Consider the following 14,161-nt stretch of genomic DNA (forward strand, 5'->3'; position numbering starts at 1 on the left):
GTAGAATAACAGAAAAAATAAAATCATGATTTGCTTCATCTTTCCTTAAAAAGCAAAGTGCTATCAGGCTCTTATTTAACTTAGAAAGAAAAAAAGGTAAACAGTATAAATCTCATACAAAGATGTATAATTAAAAGATAAAAGTATTCATATCATGAGTTGCAAAAGCTAGGCACTAATAATTTAAAGAAACATCCAAAAATTATGGTTCCTTAGTGAGAACTATTGCAGAAAAGTAGTATGTTCATTAAGTTTTCCAGGAAAACAACTCACATTATCACCTGGTAATATTTTGTATTACTGGTCTCATGAGGCTATGTGGTCACTAAACAGAAATATAAACACTTAGAAAAAATTAAGAGACTACCTATAAGAGCTCTTTTTCTATATGGCTAATGTTTCAGCACTTAGATGACATAATAGAAGCAAAGACTAGATTAAAAGTATTTCACAAGGTCCAAATATCACTTAAAGTTTCTCCTGTTAACTTCTCAAAATCCTCATTTAATGTTAGTAAAATTTACAATAGAATACAAAACATCTTTTGTATGTACACTTCCCAAAAATGCATCAAAGAGTTCTTGCATATATATTCTCTAGGAAAAACTAGTACAACTAAGATTATTTGAGGTCTTGAACTTACTACAAATAGGCTATGAAACTAGAAAATAAAGGACAACAGTGACATCTAGTGGATGTTTCAAATATATACATGTATATCAAATCAAAACATTTTATTGCTAGTGTTTCACTTATCACAACTGCCTGAGGAGCTATATGATAAATCTTTAGTTATAAATCAAAAGAAGCCAACTCTACTTACAAAAGGCTTATCAATATGAGTGATCCAATCATTTGATAACGTGAAATTTTTTTTTTTTTTTTTTTTTGAGACGGAGTCTCGCTCTGTCGCCCAGGCTAGAGTGCTGTGGCCGGATCTCAGCTCACTGCAAGCTCCGCGTCCCGGGTTCACGCCATTCTCCTGCCTCAGCCTCCCGAGTAGCTGGGACTACAGGCGCCCGCCACCTCGCCCAGCTAATTTTTTATATTTTTTAGTAGAGACGGGGTTTCACCGTGTTAGCCAGGATGGTCTCGATCTCCTGACCTCGTGATCCGCCCGTCTCGGCCTCCCAAAGTGCTGGGATTACAGGCTTGAGCCACCGCGCCCGGCCGATAACGTGAAATTTTTAATGAAGTACAATTTAATATGTCAAGTCATCAAAGAATCAAACACTAATTAAATGTATCAGATATGTGACTAAAAGAAGGGCTGTCAATTGGTCCAAAAATAAGAGGCCAGGTGCGGTGGCTCAAACCTGTAATCTCAGCACTTTGGAAGGCCGAGGTGGGTGGATCACTTGAAGTCAGGAGTTCAAGACCAGCCCGGCCAAGATGGCAAAACCCCGTCTCTACTAAGAGTACAAAGGAGGCTGAGGTAGGAGAATCACTTGAACCTGGGAGGCAGAGGTTGCAGTGAGCTGAGATCAGGCCATTGCACTCCAGCCTGGGTGACAGAGTAAGACTCTGTCAAAAAAAGGAAAAAAAATTGATTATGATTTTTAAAAAATTTTAAATATTCTGAATTTAAAAAAGCACTGGGTGAAGAGAAGAACTTAAGAAAACTACAAGCTGATTTATTTGTTAATCTATTCAAGCACAGGAAGTACAGATCAACCAGCATGGCCTGTCAGACAAAAGAAGAAATGTTTTTAAATTAAAAGAAATCTATCTAATTTACAACAATTTTTCAAATTTTCAAAAGCTGAAATTAGTTTTCAAGAAAGGTTTCTTAAAAGTAAGGGCCGGGCATGTGGCTCATGCTTGTAATCCTAGCACTTTGGGAGGCCGAGAGTGGCAGATCACTTGAGGCCAGAGTTCTAGACCAGCCTGGCCAACACAGCGAAACTCTGTCTCTACTAAAAATAGAAAAAATTAGCTGGGCATGGTGGCACATTCCTGTAATCTCAGCTACTCAAGAGGCTGAGGTATGGGAATTGCTTGAACCTGGGAGGCAGACGTTGCAGTGAGCCAAGATTATACCACTGCACTCCAGACTGGACAACAGAGTGAGACTCTGTCTCAAAAAAAAAAAAAAAAAAAAAGTATGTTAAGATAATTGTCTATAACAAGACCAAAAAGTTATCTCAAAGTAACAAACAACTCGAGTTCAGATGTCAGCAAGATGGCACTCCCATGTTCACTGCTGCATTATTCACAATAGCTAGGATACAGAATTAACCTAAGTATTCATCAATGAATGAATGAATGGGTAAATAAACTGTGGGGTATATATATATCCAATGGAATATTATACAGCCCTAAAGAGAAGGAAATCCTGTCATTTGCAGCAGCATGGACGGAACTGGAGAACACTATTGTTAAATGAAACAAGCCAGGCACAGAAAGATAGACACCACATGATCTTATTTATATATGGAATATTAAAAAGTTGAACTCAGAAGCAGAAGGAGAATGATAGTTTCTAGGGGCTATAATGGAAAGAGAGATTGGGAAGATGTTGGTCAAAGGGTACAAAATTTCAGTTAGATAGGAAGAATAAAATCAAGAGATCCAGTATATAACATAGTGACTACATTAATAAACAAAGTGTTATATTCTTAAAGACTGCTGAAAGTAGATTTTAAGAGTTCTCACCACAAAAAAGTGGTATGTGAAAGTAATGCATATGTTAACTAGCTTTATTTAGCCATTCTACAAAGTATACATATTTCAAAACATCATACTGTGCATGATACATACAATTTTTATTTAATAATTTTTTTAAAAAACAATGAATATCTCAAAGGACAAAACAACAACAAAAATATCTTGGACAATATCCTCCTCACCTGTTCTTATCTGTCAATACATATGCAGTACATGTCATTTGTATTAAGTATTTTATTACTAACTCCGATAAGAAATATAAATTTAGAGACACAATCTTAATATAAACACTAAGTCAAATAAGAACCAAGACCACAAATTAACTGGAGGCCTTTCAAAGATCACAAGTGCTTCCCAAATCTCTCAGAACCACCAGATTTTAATGATTATTAGGGCTTAATGATTTTCTGACCCAAAAATGTCAACAGCCAGAGCTTGACAATTATGTAGTTCAAAGTTACTGAAAATACCTCTGAAATACTTCAGGACTAAAGCACTGTCCTAATAACTTCACGCAGGATAAATATATTGTGGTATACTCAAACAGTGAAATACAACTCAGAAGTAAAAAGGAATGAAGCAGTGACACATGCAACTACATGGACGAATCTCAAAAACCCTAGGCTGAGTGAAAGAAGCCTTACATAAAAGTTATATCCTGTATGACTCTGTTCATATGACATTGTAAAACAGGCAGTATGGATCTATGATAAAAAAATCAATCAATCTATAAAATCAGTATAATAGTTCTTTCTGAGGGTAAGATAGAGATGAAGACTGGGAACAGATATGAGGGAATTATCTGGAATGGTGGAAATGTTCTATATTTTAACAGGAGTTGGGATTACATAAATGTATGTGTTTGTCAAAACTCACCAAACAATATACTTAAGATTATGCAAAACTGTGCATAAATTTTATCTTAAAAAATGAAAATTAAGCAAATGTTGATAAATCTACCAATATATCACACTGGTAATTGGGGTGAAATGGGCAAATACACGCAAATTATTTTTAAACGCACAAAAAAATTAGATGGACAGATTGTAATAAAGCAAATATAGCAAAATATTAACAACTGAAGAAATTAGGACATGAGTATGTTGGGGTTCACTGTACAATTCTTTGAGATTTTCTGTAGGTCTGATAGTTCCAATAATAAAATATCATAGAAAAAATAAAGAGAACAATCAGAATTCAGAAGAAAATAAATTTTACACTCAAACATGTTTTCTCCAATATTTTCCTTTTATATATTAACATTTTAACCTATCTAATGTAATGTCAACTGTGACTATCTTCTAATGAGTAAAAGTTAAAGGATGACATATTTTCAAAAATTTGAAAGACATACCCGAATTTCTTGAAGGTTGTGAAAATTATTTCCTACTCTGACTGAGATCTTGCTTGGAGTATAGCTTTCATCAGATTTGTAGTCTGCATAAATACATAATGTCTTCACTGTTGTTTTTCTTCTAAAAGCAATAAAGTAAAAATAACATGCACTTCATCATATGAAAAGATTTCCAATGCATCTTATCTTCTGATTTCAAAAATCATAGTTTGCTAAAAGCAGTATTTGAATCAACATTTTCATATCTTTTAATTTCAACAGTAAAAATGAAAAATGTAAAAATATAGGTCCAGATAATATGTTAAATATAGGTCCAGATAATATGTTTATTATACAGACATCTCCTATGTAGAACATGGTCAAGAGCCAGATGCAAGCAAAGAAGGATCAGTTAAGCCAAATTAGGTACTTTATCATGCAAACAAGCATTAAGGATTTCCATCCTCTTCATTTGTATTTTAGACAAAGAAATTATTCTTATAAGTTTGGTTTCCTTTGCTAGGTACTTACTTCATTTCCTATATTAATACTTGAAAATAACTAGCTAAGTGAGGAACTGAGTCCAGCAAAGAGAAAACTACTTTTTTAAAAAATAGAACAACCTAGCTTTAATAATGCAAGAAACATAATTTTGCTGTTGATTTTTTCTTTCTTTCTTTTGCTGTTGATTTTAAAACATACATATCCTAGGGAAAGAAGAAATATATAATAGAAAATGAACCTCAAAAAAAATGCAAGTGGCCAAAAAAACATGAAAATGTGTTCAACGTCTAATAAAGAAAGAGAAATTAAAACACACAGAGATATTAGTTTTATCATCATATTGGAAAATATTTAAATGACTGATAACACTCAAATTTAATTAGAAAAGGGTGCTTTCATCGCCAGTTAGTAGAAACACAACCTTTGACCCACTAATTCAAACTTCTGAGAATGCATTAAAATACAGTAACACAAACACTCAAAAACTGATGTCTAATGAAGGCTGGCCTTGGAGAAAAAATGGATGCAGAAAAATCTTGTCCTGTGATTAAATCACTAACAAACTAAAAATAGCCTAAATATCCATGGCAATAGGGAATTGGTTAAATAAGTTACATTATATCCATTCAACGAACTGCTACACAACTATTTAAAAAAATCATGTACATATATAGTTACAGTAGAAAAAAGAAGATTATAAAACAACATATGCAGAAGAATCACATTTGAGGGAAAACAACAATTTTTTAAAGGCATGTAAATCTATATTTGTGTATAGAAAAAGACCTGGGTGGAATTACCCAAAAATAGTAAAATTGACTGTTTTCGTGGGATGGGACCATAGGAGATCTTTATTTTCTTCTTTACGATTTTTATATTTTCTGAACAATTTTTCAAAGTGCGCATGTGCTATTTGGCCACCAGGAAAAATATATATATATATATCTAGGTGATCTTAAAAACTTACCCAAAAACCCATTAAGAAATCTATTTACATGTGCTTTAAAAGTTAAGTTCTAGTATAAACTGGCACTAACTTAGTAACAATGAGCTCCTTGAACAGAAGTAGTCTGTGTCAAAAGTCAGCCTATAAAAACAGCAGGGGCTCTGTAGCTCTTAGTAAGGAGACCAAACTTCTGCAGCCTAAGCTATTCTTTAGAAAGCAATACGGAAAGTCAAAGACTTTTCCTCAGATCAAGAGGTAAAACACTAAATACCTAGGAACTGCTGACAGGATAAATACCATTACTAGGTTTTTAAAAGAGGCCAAAGGTATCAAACTGACATCTTTCTCTCTGCTGAGCCTGGAAGGAGACAGGAGAGGAAGCAAAGAAAGAAAGGAAATTTTTGAAGACCTTTTTCCTTGATGAGCCATAAGCAGGAAGTAAATGATCTTTCTTCTTATGAAGAGATCAAAGATCACGAAGATGGCTCTTAAGAACTTTTTTTTTAAGGAAGAAAAGAAAGGCAGATCTAAAGGATCAAGTTTTTTACTCAGAGTAATTACATTTCTAAATTGTGAAATTCAGGTACACTATTCACTACCTTCAAGATGATCAGGGCAAGGTTAGAAAAGCAAAGAATACTAAAAATACTAAGGATAAGAAAACCAGTAACAGCAAAGAGCAAGTGAATATTTTGTGTCTGACCCAGAAGTAATGCTCTATACATATTGTCTCATTTATTTCTCAATGTTGTCAAATAGGAACTATTATTATCTCTGTTTTTCTGATTAAAAAAAAAAAACCATAACACTCAGGTTAGTAACTGGCTTAAGGTCAAAAAGCTAGTAGGAGGGCACAGTTGAAATTAAAAAATGTGTCTGTCTACCTCACATGATTTTAACCAAAACTTCCTTTTAATTAATTATGCTTGGCTCATTCAATAGTCATTGATACAAGTTTACAGTAATAGGTAGTTGTCTGTAGTTCTTTAAATTTTATCTAAGCCATGAGTTATTATCGTAAGGTTCACATACTCACAGAAATCGTATGTATAATTTGCTATACAATAGTTTCATTAAATTTGCATAGGAAACTGTGACCTCACCAAAAGTTTAAAACAATTAAAAGGTAGAGTAAAAAATTTTAAAACCATTGATCAATTTTATCTCATGATGAATTTTAAAAATAGTATTTCATGGAAAAACATGCTATTTTTCAAATAGCAATGTATGTGATAACATTAAACGTACAGACTATTACACATAGTGGCAGTAGCTAAAACTGCTCAAAACCATCAATATAATAATAATCACTCCATAGTGAATGTTCACTATATGCCAGGCATCATGCTATATTTGTAGCACAAGATATTACAAGAGCAGAGAAGGAAGAGGGCAATACTTCCCTATTTCTGAAGACATAAGTAACACTCCTGGACGCTCTCTATCCCCTCATTCACTACACCCTTTCTCCTGAGAAAGAGCTTCTAGCAGGAACCAAACATTTGCTTTGTTCTTTCAGGCCACCAATTTAATAAAGGCACATGCTACCTGGTCTAGTGGTATAACTGGATAGGTAAGACTGTTTAATTCTAGGGTTCAATAATAGGAAACACACTTGACTGAAGATATAATGCAGTTATATTTCTCAAACATCAGTTCTGTCCATTTTATAAAGTTGGTATTTTGGCCTCCTCCTGCTACCGCAGATACGAGCACCTACTGAATAATTTCTCATCAGGTTTGGTACCCATGAAATTCCGATGGAAGACATTAGTGACAGATATTCCTAGATGCCTAACTTAAAATCCCTTTATCCCCTCTTTCTTCATAATATCTGGCTAAAAGATCCAACTTCCCTTAAAGTTAGGTATAGCCATATGACTAAGTTATGGCCAGTAAGATTTAAACAAAATGATGGTGTGTACTAAAGGTTTCTTTAAAAGAAAAACATGCCCCTTTTACCTTTTGCATCTACTCCTTCCTGCTGCCTGGGATATGGACATGATAGGTGGAATTCCAGTAGGCATCTTGAACCATAAGACAACCTTGAGGATAAAATGTACAAGCTAAGAATGAAGGAATGTAAAAAGAGAAGGCAACTGGGTCCACAAACACACTGTGAGGCTGCCATACCACTTCTGGACTGCCAGGCTCCTCTTACACAAAGAGGTAGAAGAAATAAATTTCCACCTTGTAGAAAACACCATTATCAAAAGCTCTGTTACTAGAAGTTCTGATTTCTAATTAATACAGCATTACTGTGTCTGTATTACACATGAAGAAACAGAGGTTCACATCAGGTTAAGCAAGTGGTCCTTGTTTACACATCTAGTAAACCATAGAGCCAGAACTTAATCCAGGTCTACGTGACAACATTATATAAGAGTAACTAATAAACCCTAAGGTACAAAACTTAAAGCTAAATGTATTTGATAGATGATAGCTTTACATTTAAAGTTAAATGTAAAAAACAAAATAGTTACAAAACATATTTTTAAAATCATTCTTCTTAATATGCTAGATACATTACCAGGAGGTTGAGACAAAATAAACAGAGTCCACATAGTTGTTTAAATCAGAAGCAAATATTTATAAATAACTATATTCTTCCACATATGTTCCTGGTATAAAAGTGACAAATGCGAGCCGGGCGCAGTGGCGCACGCCTGTAATCCCAGCACTTTGGGAGGCGGAGGCAGGCAGATCATGAGGCCAAGAGATTGAGACCATCCTGGCCAACATGGTGAAATCCTGTCTCCATTAAAAATACAAAACTTAGCTGGGCATGGTGGTGTGTGCCTGTAGTACCAGCTACTGGGGAGGCTGAGGCAGGAGAATTGCTTGAACCCAGGAGGTGGAGGCTGCAGTGAGTCAAGATTGCGCTACTGCACTCCAGCCTGGTGACAAAGCAAGACTCCATCTCAAAAAAAAAAAAGTGAAAAATGTCCTCTGTATCAATGTTAACAAGATGCTAAAATGAAAGTTTTCACTGAAGACTACAACAATAAAGACTATGTTTTGAAAGTATATATGAGACCAAATGCACAATTTTCAGCAGATACAGTCTTAAGAAAAAGTAAAATAAAATAAAACAAGAAAGTCCGAGATGTCTGCTCATGAAGGTTAACTGCTACATGATTTGCCTCCCCACTACATACAATTAGAATACTGGAGAACATATCTGAAGCATCCACAGATGCTGAGCAACAGGCAACACAGGCCTCTAGGTCCTGAGAGAAAGGAAACACAAGAATTGAGACCTACAAACAAGTAGGTTTTTGGCTGCAGGCCATTTCGGGACTGCAATGTGAAGAGGGAGAAGCCAAAGAGAATCTGGCAGTCTACTGAATTGAGGAGGAAGGAGCTACACAAAGGAAAACTCCAGAAATATACATGGGGTCCCCTTCATTTTATGCCTGAAGACAATATGAACATGCATACAGCAAAACTTCACAAGGATAGGCAAAGAACAAGCACTGGGGAAAGAACAATTACTGGAAAGCAGTAAGCTAAACAATTTCCAGCGGGCACAGAGGACTGTGAATCATTAAAGCTCCCAATAACCGAAGTGGAAAGTCCTCTTTAAATACCTAAGACACTCGTTTGCGATCCCATACGAGTCTAGTCTTAGTAATGAGGCTAATCTTGCCCAAGAGAAATGATCTTAAAGAGTAGTCTGGGGACCTGCGGAGGACCTCAAGACTCTTTCAGAGGATCAGCAAGGTCAGAACTATTTTCTTAATATTATTAAGATGTAATTTGCCTTTTTCAGAATCATTCTCTTATCAATATGTAGTCGAGTTTTTCAGAGGCTATCTGACATGGGATGTTGTAAAAGATTTAATGAACAAGCAGAAATGAGACTCCAGCTGTTTTTTTGTGAACCAAAAAGGTTCACGAAAAAATGTAAACAATGACACTCTTCTATTTTTTTGTTGTTGTATATTTGGGAAGAGACAGTTATTTTTCATAAAATTGTTATTTATGTTGTTAACATATAATAGGTTAATTATTGTTTATTTTTAGTGAATAACTAAATAATTTAAAGTTCCTAATCTATAATTTCTAAAATAGTAAATAATGAGAGAGAGATATATAAAGATTTCTGGAGTACTCAGTAAGAGTTTAAAGCAGTACTGAGACTAAAAAGTTTGAGAACTGCTGCTCTAAAGCAGGGCTTGGTAAGCTACAGCTTGCAGGCCAAATGTGGACCACCACCTATTTTTATAAACAAAATTTTATTGAAACCAAGTGATACTCTGTCATATACACATTGTCTATGGGAGCTAACACTACAATGGCAAAGTTGAGCAACTGCAGCAGGACATATAAAGAAGTCTTACAGCTTAACAACAAAAAGACAACCCAGTGTAACAAGAGGGAAGCGACTTAAGTAGTCATTTCTCTAAAGAAGATACACAAATAACCAGGAAGCACATGAAAAAATGCTTGATATCACAAATCATTAGGGAAATGAAAATCAAAACTATAATGAGATAGACTCATTAGGATGACTATTATCAAATGTTAGCATGGATGTGGAGAAACTGGAACTTTTGTGCATTACCAGCAGGAAGGTAAAATGTACAGCTGCTGTGAAAAACAGTATAGAGGTGCCTCAAAAACTTAAACATAGAATTACCGTATGATTCAGCAATTCCACTTCTGGATATATATCCAAAAGAAGTGAAATCTGGTACTTGAACAGATATTTGCACACCAATGTTCATAACAGTATTATTTACAACAGCCAAAAGGTAGAAACAACCCAATGTCTTCTGATAAATGAATGGATAAACAAAATGTGGCACAGCCATACAATGGAATATTATTCATTCTTAAAAAGGAATAAAATTCTGACACATGCTGCAACATGAATGAACCTTGAAAACATTAGGCTAAGTGAGATAAGTTAGACACCAAAGGACAAATACTGTATAATTCCATTTATATCAGGTCCCTAGAACAGTGAAATACATAGAGGCAAAAATAAAACACTGATTATCATGGGCTGGAGAGAAGAGGAAATTGGGTGGTTATGATTTAATGGGTTCCACACAGGATGATGAAAAGTTCTGAAGATGGAGGTTGTAGTGGTTGCACAACACTGTAAATGTACTTAAGGCCACTGAACTGTACATTTAAAAATGGCTGGCCAGGCACAGTGGCTCACGCCTATAATCTCAACACTTTGGGAGGCTGAGGAGGGCAGAGCACCTGAGGTCAGGATTTTGAGACCAGCTGACCAACATGGAGAAACCCCATCTGTACTAAAAATACAAAATTAGCCGGACGTGGAGGCGCATGCCTGTAATCTCAGCTACTTGGGAGGCTAAGGCAGGAGAATCGCTTGAACTCAGGAGGCGGAGGTTGCAGTGAGCCAAGATCATGCCATTGCACTCCAGACTGGGCAACAAGAGCAAAACTCTGTCTCAAAAAATAAAAATAAAAAGGCTATAACGGTAAATTTATATTAAATATTTTACTACAAATAAAAAAAATCTTTATTGTTTATTACTCACCATCTCAACAGAATAAATACTAAATAATTAAATATTGAATTTGATTATTCACCATCTCAACAGAATAAAGAAAAACCATATGATCTGTATGAATAGATAGAGAAAAGGCATTTGAGAAAATCCAAAAATGTCTCAGGAAACTGGGAAAAGGGAACTTCATAACCTGATAACCTGAAGGGTTACCTTAGTTTCTTTCTAGAAAGGATGAATAATCCTCATCAGGAAGCTGGAGGTACTACCATGTGAAAAAGAAGATGATTAATATACCCTTAATAAGACAACTGCAGATGAATCATCCATAGCATTAAGTGAATGTGGTGGCTGATTCTCTGAATCCGCAAAAGCATCCATAAGATAACAGTCAGCTTTAAATATATAGCCAGGTACAGAGAACACCAACGCTATATCACCAAGACAGAACTGGCAATTACAGACTTTCCTTACCTCTTCTTCGTTCCCATACTAGCAGATCTAACAAATTCAGAAATGTGAAGGACAAAAACAAAAAACAAAAAACAAAAAAAAACTAGGCAGGGTAAGTGAAGCAAACTACACCCAACTTGCAACAGGCCCAAGTTTAGGGAGAGGAATAAACCTTAAAAGAAACTTTAAAGCAAGATTGAGGCTTTCAGTATTCACTAGAACTGAACACTTCTATTTCTAAAATATATTTTGCCATTTGAAATAAACAGAAAACTGGGTATGTTACCAAAAAATGTGCTATATGCTCCCCACCAAGTCCTCATCCAGAGCAGAGAAAGAGCTTGTTCTAATTTAAAAAGACAATGAGATATAAAGTAATGTTACTTTATATATGTTACAATATATGTTCACCTTAACAGATCAATAATACATATAAATTATTTCTAAAACCTACATGCTCAACTAGCTGAGAAACTGCTACATAAATCAAGAGTTGCTTATCTTCTATGTGAAGAAAAAAACATCTAAGGAACCAAATAGTTTGTTTAACAAAATATAAACTCCAAATTGAACCTCTTTCAAACTTGTTTGTAATACAATTTTTTTCAATAAAGTTCATGAAAACATGGATGAAGATCAAATGGAAGAAAGCTGAATACTGAATTTATATAATAAAGGTAGGAAAGTTAGTTCTCAAGTGCTAAAAAAATCTACCCAATCCTAAATCACAATCCTAAATTATACCAGATGGTTAAGTCACAATCTTTGACAATAAATATTTAACATTTCCTTGTGGTGTTCATAATTCAATATGTAGGTGACTAGGAAAGTCCAATGAATATCTAGTTGAGTCTAATGATTTATAATGTATTCACAAGTATTAATATACTATGATTAAGCCTAGCATCTATTATGTATCTTTTTTTTTTTTTTTTTTAGGAGACAGGGTCTCGCTCTGTCACCCAGGCTGGAGAGCAGTGGCATGACAAAAGCTCACTGCAGCTTCAAACTCTTGGCTCAAGTGATCCATGACAGCTTCCTGAGTAGCTGAGACTACAGGTGTGTACCACCACACCCAGGTAATTTTTCAAATTTTTTGTAGAAACAGAATCTTGCTTTATCTCCTAGGCTAGTTTTGAACTTCTGGCTTTAAACAATCCTCCTACCTCAGCCTCCCAAAGTGTTGGGATTACAGGCGTGAGCCACTGAACCCAACCTATTATATTTTAAATGACATCAGCACTTTAATTTTTCCATTTGTTCTACTTTTAAAAATAAGGGGAAAATGCAATAAAGTATTCTATAATTGCACAAATGCTTTTTTACAAAGATACCTAAGCTGCTGAAACTCTAGTGCTACCAGGTAATAGGTCCTGTTGTTCACCTGTTACCTGATACTTTTTAAAAACCTAAAATTAATCCAAAGAGATGACCAAGCAAAAGTATAAATTTCACAAAATTATAAAGTTTAAAATTTATCAACAGTGTAATTTGAGGGTAAATAAACTAATTTGTATGATTTGGCTTAAGCAATTTACACCCATACATACGTTGGTATTTAAGTATATATAGGATTTTATTAAATTTATAAAGTACTTTCTGTTCAAAGTGCTTTAAATGATAATGGAGTTTATTGCTATCAATGTTTTCATTCAACCCAGGTTTTAGGAAATACAGGTTTTTAAAAAATTTATAATTTATCTTTCATTATTAAACTATCAAAATTTCTCTTGAAAATGAAGCAAACCAGCATAACTTTTCGATATTTTCCTCAGCATTCTTCTATCCTTTTCTATTTCAATAAATTTCTTTGTGACACAGAAATCATTTTAATATAATTTAAAAATGTATAATTGTTATTACCATGACAAAAATATCAAGACTACATTTAATAAAATTTGTAGGAATTTTGATGAAGGCAGATCAAACAAAAGCACAAATTTTGCTTTGTTCTTACTCAGCTTAATATTTCAGTATTTATCAGCCAACAGTATTTTAAATCAGCAAACAAGTACATTAATCCATATAATCCATATTAAATTAAATTACTCCCCAATTTTCCTCAAAAAATTATTAACAAATTTTGAAATTCTTCCCAAGAGAATTAGCCCTTTACAAATAGAAAATAATTCACTTTATCTTTCATAAGAGCAAAAAGCTTCTCTATTTTCCATTTAAGCACAAAACTACACACTCAAAGAACATTTCATTTTCTTATTGTATTTTTTCCTTCCCCCTTAAGACTTTTTCCTTCTAACTGCCAAGAAAAATTACCTCTCTTTTTGAGGAGGGCAGAGGGCTTTTTCCCTTCATTTATTTATGTAATAGGTAACAGTTTTTAATATATTCTATTCAAATTTTTATGAAGATTATTTCTTTGTAATTTCTGCATGGCTGACAGAACAGGAGATTCCTCCAAAGAAAAATCAAGAACTATGAAAATGTTCCAAATTAGATTTTCCATGTATAGGCCCTGTGATACTTAATTGCTAGTGTGTCTATTCTTGAATTTGGAAATACTTCATACTTTAAATTATGTTCATATTCTAACATTTAAAGCTATTTCACAAAAAAAAACATGCTAAACATTCAGTAAGTGAAGCATAATGTATTTCAATTAGACCTAATCAGAACCATTAGGACTAAAAATGAGCTTAGAGGATCACATATCTAACCATCATTTATTCCAATAAATACCCAGGTTCAAAATTTTTCTGACAGGTAACAACTATTACTATCAAGCAGATAAATTATCTTTGATCAGTT

The 14,161-nt window shown here is 34.1% G+C and overlaps 1 protein-coding gene across 2 annotated transcripts in view; it reads right to left on the reverse strand.

Moving 5' to 3' along the window:
* Nucleotides 1-14,161, reverse strand: part of ANAPC10 (anaphase promoting complex subunit 10) — a 129,350-nt gene that overhangs the window by 91,478 nt on the left and 23,711 nt on the right. For both annotated transcript variants that reach the window (XR_004438155.1, XM_033215383.1), the window contains exon 4: nucleotides 4,022-4,142. Coding sequence is in view for 1 of the 2 variants with exons in the window: in XM_033215383.1 (XP_033071274.1) it covers nucleotides 4,022-4,142 (121 nt within the window). In the remaining variant the exon portion in view is untranslated. The remainder of the gene's footprint in view (nucleotides 1-4,021; nucleotides 4,143-14,161) is intronic.

Source organism: Trachypithecus francoisi, unplaced genomic scaffold, assembly GCF_009764315.1.
Source record: "Trachypithecus francoisi isolate TF-2019V2 unplaced genomic scaffold, Tfra_2.0 Lachesis_group1, whole genome shotgun sequence".
Classification (NCBI taxonomy): Eukaryota; Metazoa; Chordata; class Mammalia; order Primates; family Cercopithecidae; genus Trachypithecus; species Trachypithecus francoisi.